We start from the raw sequence: 12,030 nt of genomic DNA, 5'->3' as shown, positions 1-12,030 counted from the left end.
GGCCGCGGCCTCGCCGCGTGTCGCGGCGGCCCCGCCGGACGCGCTGGGCCCGGCCGGGCCGGCCGGGAGCCCGGGAAGCGCTTTCCCCGGCACCCGGAGCGGGGCAGAGCCCCCAGAGCCAAGACCCGGTCGGCTCGTGGTCGGTAACGTGTCTCCTGAGCGGCGGCGGCCGGCGGGGAGCTGTTGCCTTGTGTCAGCCACCGCCCCCGTCAGTAACTAGAACGTGCACTTGAAGCTTTAACTGTGCTGCGCCCTCTTCTCTGTTCCGTGTCGCTTGGATCCACGAGCGTGTGTTTTCATTTGCTCTGTGCCTTGTCAGAAGGAGAAGAAGGAGAAGAAATCTAAACGCCGGGACAAGTTTCAGAGGGGAAAGACTCAGACAGATGACAGCGAGGAATCGGATGAGGAGCGTTATGCCCCGAAACCCAAGAAATCAAAGAGTGTCAGTAAACAGAACGGTCACACGAAAGAGGAGAGCGTGGAGAAATCGAGAATGTCCTCCTTGAGCAGCAAATCCTCCCGCAGAAGCCGACAGAGTAGTTCCAGTGAAACGTCAAGTGAGAGCGAGAGTGAGAGCGAGCAGGATCAGGTAAAGCTAATGACCGGTTTTAGTTATTTCAGGGTGGTATGGCTTTTAACTCCTGCATTGTAACACGGCCACATTTAGAAGGGCTTGTGTTCCGTTCCCTCCCCACCTTCCTAGTCAGTCGAAGGTGCTGGGAGGTGTCAAGATTTGAAGTCCTTGAATTGTTCAGTCTGCCAGGAATTTGTAAGAATTTTGAATTATGACAGTGCTGAGGTGTTGGATCAGTGCATCATGGTTTCCTCACTTCAGCACCTGGTGCTGGGGTAGCTGTTGCTGGACAGACAGATTGCACTGAGATGGAGCTTGAATGTGATTCAGCATCATGAGGTGTATGTGATTTTTGGGGCTGTCCTGTACAGAGCCAGGAGTTGGACTTGGTGATCCTTGTGGGTCCCTTCCAACTCAGGATGTTCTAGTTCATTGTTTTCAGTTTGGGTTTGAGTGTTTTGCATTTACTGTGCTGTTAGGTATGAAACAGCCTTGACCTCCAGATCACTTTTGCTAACTTTGTCCAAGTTTGAAATATGGTGTTAAAACAAAGAAGGCTCTTTAGCTGTGACACTGTCACTGGAGAGTATGACGCCAGTGCCTGTGCTGAATTGACTTGAATTTACTGACAGACTTGAATTTACCTTGAATTTACTGTCAGTCATGTAATATTCACGTGAAATCTTACCTGAGTTTTTGTTTACCTAACAGGAATTGACTGGAGAACAGAAGGAGGGTGCTTTCTCCAATTTTTCTATTTCCAAAGAAACTGTCCAGCTTCTTCAAGGTAAGTTTTTTGGCAAGGTGTGACCGTAGAATGTCAGTGATCTCTGTTGTGTTTTTATGCTCAAACACCCTGGATCAATAAGCTCTGAGATGTGCTCTGCTCGTGCCCCTACAAGCATGGATGCTGTGCAGAAGACATTGATTGCCTGCTCTAAATACACCTTTCAACACACACTTTGCAGTGGTGTCCAGTTCAGCCTTTGCAATAAATTTCTAAATGACATGAGCCAAGGAATAAAAATAATGTGTGAGAATTTTTCAATTAAAGGTTATTTTGGTGTGAATAGAGGAAAACCAATTATATTTAGTATCTTTGGTGTTTTTTCATACATGAATTAGTATGAATTAAGAACAGAGGGGGTTTTGAGATGTGAATTATGTGAAAGAAAGAGATTTTAATGGATAGATGAGGAGTATTGCATAAATAAAGGCACAGTGCTGACAGTCTTTCATAAAGGCTGATAACTTCCTCTGTCCTAGCCAGCACTGTGTCTGGTGGTGTGAAGTGGAGAATAAAATGAACAGTCCCAGGGCACTCTTTGCAGATGACTCATCTGATCAAATAAATCAGTGGAGGTGATGATACAGTCCTGACTTACTTGATGGAAGTTCTTCTTGCAATAATTCCACTGAAGAGTGTGAAAGAACACTTGTAAAATGACCATATTAAGGAAATCTCTTGAACTTGTCACAGCTCGAGGAGTGACGTACCTGTTCCCTGTGCAAGTGAAGACCTTCAACCCAGTGTATTCTGGCAAGGATGTCATTGCTCAGGCACGAACTGGAACAGGCAAAACATTCTCTTTTGCTATTCCCTTAATTGAGAAACTTCAGGGAGACTCACAGGAAAGAAGAAGAGGCCGTCCACCAAAGGTAACTGCCTGGCTAGGATGGTATTTTGCTTTGTCTTACGTGTAAAGGATTCAGGTTTTTTCAGCTGCTGGACCAGCTCTTCAGGTCTGTGCAGGGGTAAGCTAACCCACATTAAAGGTGATTTGAAAGCTGTGTCCACTGCATCCTGTGCTGCCTGCCAGCCTCTGATGAGGAGCAAGGAACACAGCAGCTCTGTCCACTTGTCAGTTCCTTTTTCTGCCACAGGGAGACCAAAACTACAGGTGGTCAATGTGTTCCTGTCTAATTTTGCTCAGTCACGTTACCAGTTCAGGCCTAGTGGCTCCTGGATGCTTCTTTTTCTCCTGAACTGCTGACAGATTAGTTACTAATTCTAACTTGACAGCTTGTTAAAAGCTGTCTACTCAAACATGTTTCTTTCTAAAACGTCTAAACAGTGGGAGGTTTTAAAAATAGACTTCATTTTCACTAGAAACACCACCAAATGTTGAAGCTTCTGCTCCAGAGAATGCAGATTTGTTATGAGTTGTGTTCATTCTGCTAAGGAGTACCACGAGTGGTTTTTTACTGAGTTCTTATGATGCCTCAAAAAAACCTAGAGAGGCCAAGGCTGAGTGTGTCCTCATTAATAATTTTTGTCAGTTTGTTTCATCTTGTCAGTCATCTCACAGGTTATCTAAAGTGCCTTCCAAAAGTAGCACTAGCAGTTCTGTGTGCATCTGCCCATCACATTGCTTGGCTGACTGAGAATGCTGTCTCTACATTTGGCACAGTCTTTTGGAGAAGGAAGGGCTTTCTTCAAGGGAGATATAACCCTTGCAAAAGATTCCAGTCCTCACTGCCATAATGCACTGCTGCCTGCTTTTTGGTGGTGGGTTTTGGTGTTGGAGGAGGTGCTGGGATAAGGATGTTAAGGTTCCTTTGTGAAGTGAGTGGTCCCAGGCTGGAGAGCAGTGCTTCAGTCTTGTTTTAAACAGCAGCTCTGCAGACTAACATGTTACCCTGAGCCACAGGGAAGCTGAGAGACAGCTGACAGCTCTTCCTTGCACCTTCTCACAAACTGAGAGACAGAAACCTTTTGTGATCCACACCCTTCAGTCTTGCATTCGATCAGTGTGTGCACATGTAGAAGAAAACTTGTAGCTAGTCTGTTCAGGAGCTAAAGTTAAATAAGATTTAAGTCTCTCCTATCCTGTTTAAAAAGAAGTTATTAGCCTGTCCTAAATGAGTATATGTTAAAGGAGTTTAATGATGTTACAAGAGACTTGAGCAGTGTGTTTCTCCAGCCTTTGCTTAGGTAATTATTTTAAACAGATTTTTAAAAAAAATTTTATAAAGGGTCAGATCTAAATTAATAATCAGAAGTCTAGTGGTTTCTTGGCAGAAGCCATGCTGAGAAAACATCTGTTTTGTCTTTTTTCTGTGCAGGTTCTAGTTCTTTGTCCAACAAGAGAGCTGGCAAATCAGGTTGCCAAAGATTTCAAGGATATCACAAGGAAGCTGACAGTAGCTTGTTTTTATGGAGGAACTCCCTATAATGGACAAAGTAAGTGACTCTTAGGACTAATAATTTAAATATTGATTGACTTCTGTATTTAAGAAGTGCTGTTGGGTTTTCCCAGCTCAAGAGATGCAGACTGTTAATGGGAAATTCAGCAGTTCAAAATGTATCTTATGGAGATAAATAGCTGTGGTTCTCACTTATGTTCTTGCTATTACTTATCTTATAATTTACCTTAAATTAAAGTGAAACAGAGTATGCTGTGTGTATAACCTGTATCTGGGTTTTTAGGTTCTTGTAAATCCATTTTCATTTAAAAAGTTTAGTCTTAGAGCTGTGACTGGGTATGTGTTTTTTCGTGTGATTGGGGATATGTAGAGGATTTGTAAAGTGGAGAAGAAATTGTTATGACAGCATAATTTGCTGCCTTGGTGATTATAAACAAGGAATGAGAGTGAGCTCTTTAATTGTGATACATCTTGAGACATTAGGGATGATTTTTTTCCCAGAACCTCAGGAAGGAGCTAATGTCAGTCATTTGGATAGTTAAATAAACATTTTTTTTAAAAAGTTTCCAGTTAAAGTAGATAATTTGGGAAGAACTGACTATTTCTAAAGAATATTGAAAGAAGCTCACCCTTGCTACTTTGAGGCACAGGGAGAGAGAGGGAAGGTTGGTAAGTTGTTTTTTTTTCCCCTTCAGGAAGAGCAGTAGATTTTCTGCCTTACATTTTTTCCAGATTTTCTCTTCCAGTTCATAATTTGTTCTCACTTTTGTAAGGAGAGTACTTCTGAATGATTTAAGAAGCTGTTTAGTTAACACCATGTGTTACTGCTGCAGAGTGCTCCCTAGCTCACTACTGACTCCTGTCTTCCAGTTGACCTCATGAGAAGTGGCATTGACATTTTGGTTGGGACTCCTGGTCGAATCAAAGACCACCTGCAGAATGGCAAGCTGGACCTTACCAAGGTCAAACACGTTGTACTGGATGAAGTTGACCAGATGCTGGACATGGGATTTGCTGAGCAAGTGGAAGACATTTTACGAGTTGCATACAAGAAAGGTAATCTCAATAGTGAAACAAATAGTAAGAAATATTAGTAATAATTTAGTTGGTGAAAATTCAAGTATAAGGTGATTTTGTTTAGAAATTATTGAATATTATGTATTGTGAATATTGGGATTCATTCACAGAACGTGTGCAGAGCTTGAACTCCAGTACCTAGGGGGTCTGTAAATAAATGTCTTTGGCAGTTATCTTTAAGTTGTGCTTGGACTTCTTCAAATTAAAATGAGTTAGTTTTTTACCCTTTTCACTGCTTGAAAACAGACTGGAGTAACTTTTTCATAATCTTGAACTTATTTAGACTTTATAGAATATTTCTTACTCTAGGTGTCAGTAATGCATAAATTTAAAAAGCTTGATTGAATTCTTTACATTAGGTACTGATATTTATCCTCACTTTTAATCACCCATATAATCGACTTGTGTACATCTGTGAGATGAAATGTATGAGGTTTGTGAAGCATTGTTCTCTTTTCTTGTTAAGATTCTGAAGACAATCCCCAGACCCTGCTGTTCTCTGCAACTTGCCCGCACTGGGTGTATGATGTGGCTAAGAAATACATGAAGTCTAGATATGAACAGATTGACCTTATTGGGAAAAGAACTCAGAAGGCTGCTACAACAGTAGAAGTGAGTAATCTCATGTGAAACGTTTTCAGGCTTTTCCCCTTTTCCTTTATGCTACAAAAGTCACCTCTTCCTAAGGTGCATTATCACAGTGATGTTGGAAGTTGTTGTGAGAATTTTTTCCAAGCATAAGGCATGTTACAGCTGTTCAAGTTGGTTTTGGGTTTAGGATCTATTTTACATCACAGGTGGAGAAATTTCCTTGTCAGTTTTGTGGGTTTTCAGAGAAATCCAGGTTGTAAGCAAAAGGCACACATTAACATCAGCCTGCTCCTTTTAATTCTCCACAGACATCCCAGCTGGATTCTGGTGTTCTGTATACAAGATACTTTTTTTCAAACTTCCTGTAGTATCTCACCTCAGTAGCCCTTTGCTTGCTGTGCAGTAAATACCATAGCAAGGCATATAATACTTATATATTAGAGGCCTTATTTTCTTTTACTGTAATTATTTTGTTGAACATTAGACTAATTGTGGTGGGCATAAATGAGAGCCTTAGGGATTTTGGATGGTCCAGGATCATGAGTTAGCACATTTTCCCCATCAGGGAGCTGTATAACTCTCTACTGTTTTTGTATTTAACAGTTCCAAATGGATTTTAAAAGAATCTTAACTTTACATAAGCTAATCACTGGAATTTTTTTTTGTAGCATTTGGCAATAGAGTGTCACTGGTCTCAGAGAGCTGCAGTTATTGGAGATGTCATTCAGGTCTACAGTGGCAGCCATGGGAGGACCATTGTCTTCTGTGAGACTAAAAAGGAGGCAAATGAACTGGCTCTGAATGCTTCAATCAAACAGGTATTTTATCACGTGTGTTAAGTAACAAAACCTGTCAGAGATGTACCAGCTCCATGTTGATACCAGACCTCTGCTGAGTAAGTTTTAAAGAGAGAGTTTCAAAGTGCTAGGGCAGGCTTTTGTGTGTGGTCAGGTAGGATTTCACTCTTTCTCGTGGACATGGAACAAAAATTGTAGATTACTGTTTTGACACAGCCAAGCATTGCATAGATGGTGTGGATGGCAAGTTAGGGCAGGGTTTTCATATATCACAGTAATTAGATATGAGCTGAGACACACATTGCAGTTCTGTTTTCCTGCCCTTGTTAAAGGCCTTTGAGGTATATGAATAAGAATTATGAGTACATATTTTTAGACACCTAAAATAATAAACTCGGTAATTCAGTTCTTCTTTATCTTGCCACTCAATACCTATCAAATACCAAGATTTTGTACCCAAAACTGACCACAGAATGGAGCACTGTCTTGGATTTTGGTATGGTTCTGAAATAATACTGTTTTTCAGGATTGCCAGTCGTTGCATGGTGACATTCCTCAGAAGCAGAGAGAGATCACACTGAAGGGTTTTAGGAACGGTTCATTTAAAGTTCTGGTTGCAACCAATGTAGCTGCCCGTGGTTTAGATATCCCAGAAGTTGACCTGGTTGTACAAAGCTCACCACCAAAGGTAGGAGACTGTTATGTTGGGTGCCTTGTAATAATCTGTAGTTTTGTTTTCAAGTAGTGTAATGCTGTCAGCTGATGGTATTGACCACACCGAGTTCATTGTGCTTAAGGGAGAGAAACATCCAGATATGTAGAAGTAGTTTCTTAGAGGATTTTTGGGGAGTAAAAAATAGTATGTTTAAAGATTATTTCCTTAAAATGTCTTAGGAGGCTATTCAAAGCCTTCCCTTGGAAGCTGGGTATGGTGATTGCAAGGCTGGGAGCAGTGGGAGGAGTGATTCTCTTTAATGGGGGTGAATGTGAGGTGTGGACCACAAGGGTGAGAACATTGGCTGAAATGAAAAGGGTTTAACGGAAACAATGCAATGTTCCAGTGAATAAGCTATTAATACTGCAGTAACCATGCTCCCATGGATGTGCAGGAGGAGAACAGGATTGTTGTAGAGGTGCACACACTCCAAATGTGTGGTGGTGCATAAAGAAGAGTTGATTCATGCTCATGGCTCTGGTTTTCAAGCCATGATTTCTAGATGATTATGGAAAAGCATATTTGGTCAATACTAGTGAAACAATGTTTTCTAATTTAATTCTGTGATGCAGTTACTGTGCATTGTTCGGTCTTAACTGTACTGGCTTCTACAAGTGGTGTGGATGCAATGAATTGATGAAATGACAATGAGTTAGGTGACTCATAGGCCCTCTGTTTCTGAAGGATGTGGAGTCCTACATCCATCGCTCTGGGCGCACGGGCCGAGCTGGGCGGACTGGGATCTGCATCTGTTTCTATCAGAGAAAGGAGGAATACCAGCTGAGACACGTGGAACAAAAAGCGGTACAGTACAGCGTTCTTACTGCCAGAATCTCAGTGGTTCAGTTGCAGAATGCAGTTTATAAAGCAGCCAGAGGAGGTTTGGGTACCTTGAGGAGGGTGGCTGCAGGGTCAGTTAGTGTGGAGCACTGCAGGTTCTAACACCCATTCCTTTTCAGCAAATGCCAGTAAGGTTGTCCTTGTGGAAACGACAAAAAACTCGCAGTATTTCCATGTGGTGTTCACCCTGCTTATCATCTGATAAGTGATGTGCATATGTGCAGCTTTCCTGAGAACTGTTGCTTGCATTTTTGCACTTTGTGCAGTGTTCCATATGCTATGGAACATTATATGCTATATGTGTTCCTCAACAATTAAGTATGTCGTTGTGATGAGATGGTTTATTCCTGGCACGTAAAGCAGTGTTACATTTAGACTAAGGCTCTGTAATTTGTACTTAAATCCAAATCTATCAGACTAAAAGTAGTAATTCAGAATTTGTAGGACTCTGTTTTCTCCAGAAATGTACCAAAATATCTAAGTCTAAGGTCACTGAATCATTTAACCCAATCTGGTACATAAAAGCCTTCTAATTGTTACTGTTTTCCTGTAAGTTTAACCTTACCATTTTCACTAGGAAAAATTGGAAATTAAAAGGTGAAAATAAGAAGAACAACTACAGAGTTAAATGCTTGTTGTGTTGGAGTTCAGTACTGCTTCTTTAGAACTGAATTAATTATGGTCTGCAATTTTTATTTGTCTTTTGCCTTTTAAATTTCAGGGCATTACATTCAAGCGCGTTGGTGTTCCTACTGCAACAGACATAATAAAGGCTTCCAGCAAAGATGCCATGAGGTGTGTCTGGGGACTCAGGCCCTGTTGTATCTTTCTTCCTTCCCAGTTCAGAAGGAACTTTACTGTCTTTTTGAACTTTTTACAGTTCCTTTACTGTCTCTTTGAACTTTCTGAGCACTGTTGATATCATGGACTACTGTGATTTTTTTTCTATTCCAGAGTCTACTGATGTATAAATTGTTGATATGTTTTGCTTTAACTACTTAGGTGCCTGGATTCTGTTCCTCAGACTGCTATTGAGTATTTCAGAGAATCTGCTCAGTTGCTAATAAAAGAAAAGGGACCAGTTAATGCTCTGGCTGCAGCTCTGGCCCATATTTCGGGTGCTACTTCCATTGAACAGCGCTCACTGCTGAACTCGGATGTGGTAAGGAAGGGGTGTGGCTTAATGCTTGTCTTGAAACTGGAAAGAAACAACACACCTCTGTGTTGTGTGAACAGAGAATTATTTATCTCCTGACCATTTTGTTTAAGAACTATACTCAAGCCAGTAGGAACTACTTATTTTGCTAAAAGCAACGATGTAGTGGCTGTAAGGATACTTGATGCCCTGTAACAGGACCTACTTGAAGATTCAGTTACTAAACTGTAAATTGGCAGGTTTCTCCTGTCTGATACATGTGCTGAAGCTTATTCCTCTGCCTGAGTGGAACATGCCCCGTTTCTTGTTTCTTTCTAGGGATTTGTTACAATGATACTACGATGCTCTGAGGAAATAAGCAACATGAGCTATGCCATGCGAAGGCTGCGAGAAGTGTTGGGTGATGATATTGATCGGAAGGTGAACAGGATGTGTTTCCTCAAGGGAAAAATGGTAAGTTTTTGTTTTGTTTATTTGATGGGGGCTCTTCTGAATGCAGCCTTTTCTTACCAATTGTCAGGGGAGCTATTTGGTCTTTTTCTCTATTCCAGGCACTGTTGGTGATGGGCCTCAATCTGGTTTTTTTAGTGCTTAGGGCTTTGCTGATATGCTCAGGAGGTAGGATAATGCATGGCTATGGGGATAGCAGAACAGGTAAAAGGTGTGAAGAGTATTAACTCTGCCTTGAGGACAAGACAGAAAGGTGTTTCTTAGGACAATCAATTCCACCTGTCAGGTGGAGATTTGTGGGCTCTGTTGTTTTCAGTTGCAGTCACTTAAAACGTTTACCTTGTATGCATTAAAATGATTCTTTCTCTTTAGGGTGTTTGCTTTGACGTTCCTGTGGCACACCAAAAAGATATAGAGGTATGTTCATTGCAAGTTCTGGGTGCAGTCGGCTGAAGGTGAGACTGGCTGGACTGGGTTAGACTGAAAACATTATGTAGCCTTTCTCCTGCCTTTCTTGGTGGCAAAAGGGATGGCTTGGAAGGAATTGAAGAACAGAACAAGCTCACAGCGTTTCTTTTCTAAGGCATTCCCCTGAGGCCAAAAGTCTGTAACTTGGAACTTTTGCACTGAGAAAAGTGGTGCTGGATTCATCTTTCTGTGCAGCAAGATTTAATCCCCTTTTCTCTGTTCCCTGCCTCCTGTTTTCACCCAGAATTCTCTCCACAGTAAAGTGAATTCAGATTTTTGCTTGGTAGCCATTAGGATTACCATGCCAGAATTATTGATTCCCTCAGTTAGAAGCTTGAATCCTGTACATCAGCTCACAATTTTACCTTTTCAGTTGAGCAGATTTAATAATTATTATATACCCTGCATTTGTATTCCTAGAACTTAACTTGCTGTGTCTGGCTTCATTCCGATAGGCGAGGTGGGAAGATTCCAAACACTGGCGTTTGTGTGTGGCCACTGAGTTACCAGAGTTGGTCGAGTCCATACGAGGAGGAGGAGGAGGAGGAGGCAGTGGTGGAGGGAATGGCCGCAGCTTCTCGAGCTCCCGGAACGGTCGGCGTGGTGGCTCTGGTAGAAACAGGTTCAGGAGCAGAGGGCAGAAACGAAGCTTCAGCAGAGCGTTTGAACATTAACTTCGACAATCCAGAAGTGAGGAAAAAATGGGACTGAAGTATTTTATATTACATTACACTAGGCTGTTTCTGTGTGTTTGTACCATTGGGGAAAATACTTCATTAAGATATTTTTTTTTGTCAGTACTACTTTGCTCATAAACAAGGTTCTGTTCATTTAAAAAAGTACAAAGGAAAAAAACCCCAAAAAACCTGCAAGAAAAAAAATGTTTCTTTTGTTTCTCATATTGCTCTTTGAATCTTTCCATAATATGTCTGTTGCGTTCAAAACTGTAGCCTGGTTCACTGTATAATACATAGATCTGAATTGCTGCTCAAACCTGTACATTTTCTGATAAAATTAAATATTATTTTACAACTTCACATTTTGTTGTCACGTATTTGAAGCAGTATTTTGCAGGTGGAGATGTGGGAAGGTGCCAGAGTGGGGAGTGTGACACTAGGAGCCCCTGAAAGAAAAATAAATCCATTTGGTTTTTGTTTTGTGGATTTGTAATGAAGCTCTTCTTTCCCTAAAACATAGTAGTTTTTAGTTTCTGTCCAAAATTGTCACTTTGTATAAAAGGGGGGTAGGAAAGGCAGTTTCAAAAGCATGAGGGGAAGCCCCCTGAGGGGCAGCAACTCTGAGGAGACCCATAAACCCGTGAGGGTGTTGTAAAATGTGGAATATGTCAAGATTATCACGTAGGTAAGGATGTTCTTCAGTGTAAGATGTTTGTATGTTTTCAAATCTAACCAGCGGAATGAATAGCAGCAGCCCTTACTCAAGGACATCCTGGAGTTAACAAGCTGTAAGTATAAAGCAAATCAGTATGTTGAAGTATATCTATGTATACATTATTGGGTTGGCAAAATACTCAAGGTCTATGTATCCTATGGGTGAACTATGTTTTAGTATTGTAACTAAAAATCAGGCTATGGGTCAGGAAGGCGCCTACCTAGGGGGTCAAGTCCCTTTTCACGAGGGTGTGGAGACGTTATCTGGGATTACTTAACTTGTATGGAAAGCACTAACCAATCACTATGGGGGGGCTGTGCTGGGCGCGTTCCTAACGCTGAATTTCTGAGTATGAATGATGGTGGTGCCACACGTGTGCAACGCCACCGAGCAACGCCTTGCGCAGCTCCGAAATCAAGGTCTCGAGTGTGTGTCATTATCGGCTTGTTGCACACCGGGGAACGAGCCTGGTTTGGTGGGCAACCGGGAGAGCCCCGTGAGGGGAGCGGTCCGTGAGGTGAGCTCCGTGAGGGGAGCCCCGTGAGGGGAGCGGTCCGTGAGGGCAGCCCCGAGGAGCGGTCCGTGAGGGGAGCCCTGTGAGGGCAGCCCCGGGGAGCGGTCCGTGAGGGGTGCGGTCCGTGAGGGCAGCCCTGTGAGGGCAGCCCCGAGGAGCGGTCCGTGAGGGGAGCCCCGGGGAGCTCACGGTGGCGGCGGAGCTGACGGAAGGCGCGGGGCGGCGCGGCGGAAGGGGCGGTGCGGGCGCGGCGGCCGCATGGGGGCCGTGTGGGGTCGTGCGGTGCGGCTCGGGCTCCCCGCGGCGCGG

The 12,030-nt window shown here is 42.6% G+C and overlaps 1 protein-coding gene across 2 annotated transcripts in view; it reads left to right on the top strand.

The window, feature by feature from the left end:
- LOC120496120 (nucleolar RNA helicase 2-like) overlaps window positions 1-10,854 on the top strand; it is an 11,348-nt gene extending 494 nt beyond the window's left edge. Inside the window, exons 2-15 of one of the 2 annotated variants that reach the window (XM_039696253.1) lie at window positions 323-589; window positions 1,286-1,361; window positions 2,055-2,233; window positions 3,641-3,758; window positions 4,592-4,777; window positions 5,265-5,410; window positions 6,058-6,207; window positions 6,713-6,874; window positions 7,586-7,705; window positions 8,463-8,536; window positions 8,744-8,903; window positions 9,216-9,350; window positions 9,720-9,764; window positions 10,271-10,854. In XM_039696253.1, the coding sequence (XP_039552187.1) occupies window positions 323-589; window positions 1,286-1,361; window positions 2,055-2,233; window positions 3,641-3,758; window positions 4,592-4,777; window positions 5,265-5,410; window positions 6,058-6,207; window positions 6,713-6,874; window positions 7,586-7,705; window positions 8,463-8,536; window positions 8,744-8,903; window positions 9,216-9,350; window positions 9,720-9,764; window positions 10,271-10,489 (2,037 nt within the window). In that variant the 3' untranslated portion in view covers window positions 10,490-10,854. Of the gene's footprint in view, window positions 1-319; window positions 590-1,285; window positions 1,362-2,054; window positions 2,234-3,640; window positions 3,759-4,591; window positions 4,778-5,264; window positions 5,411-6,057; window positions 6,208-6,712; window positions 6,875-7,585; window positions 7,706-8,462; window positions 8,537-8,743; window positions 8,904-9,215; window positions 9,351-9,719; window positions 9,765-10,270 lie in introns of both variants that reach the window. The other variant, XM_039696252.1, reaches the window with a different exon arrangement.
- The last annotated feature ends 1,176 nt before the right edge of the window (window positions 10,855-12,030 follow it).

This window comes from Passer montanus, unplaced genomic scaffold (genome assembly GCF_014805655.1).
Source record: "Passer montanus isolate IOZ18808 unplaced genomic scaffold, ASM1480565v1 scaffold96, whole genome shotgun sequence".
Lineage (NCBI taxonomy): Eukaryota > Metazoa > Chordata > Aves > Passeriformes > Passeridae > Passer > Passer montanus.
The sequence above is the reverse complement of the archived record's forward strand: the minus strand, read 5'-3'. Positions and strand labels throughout refer to the sequence as shown.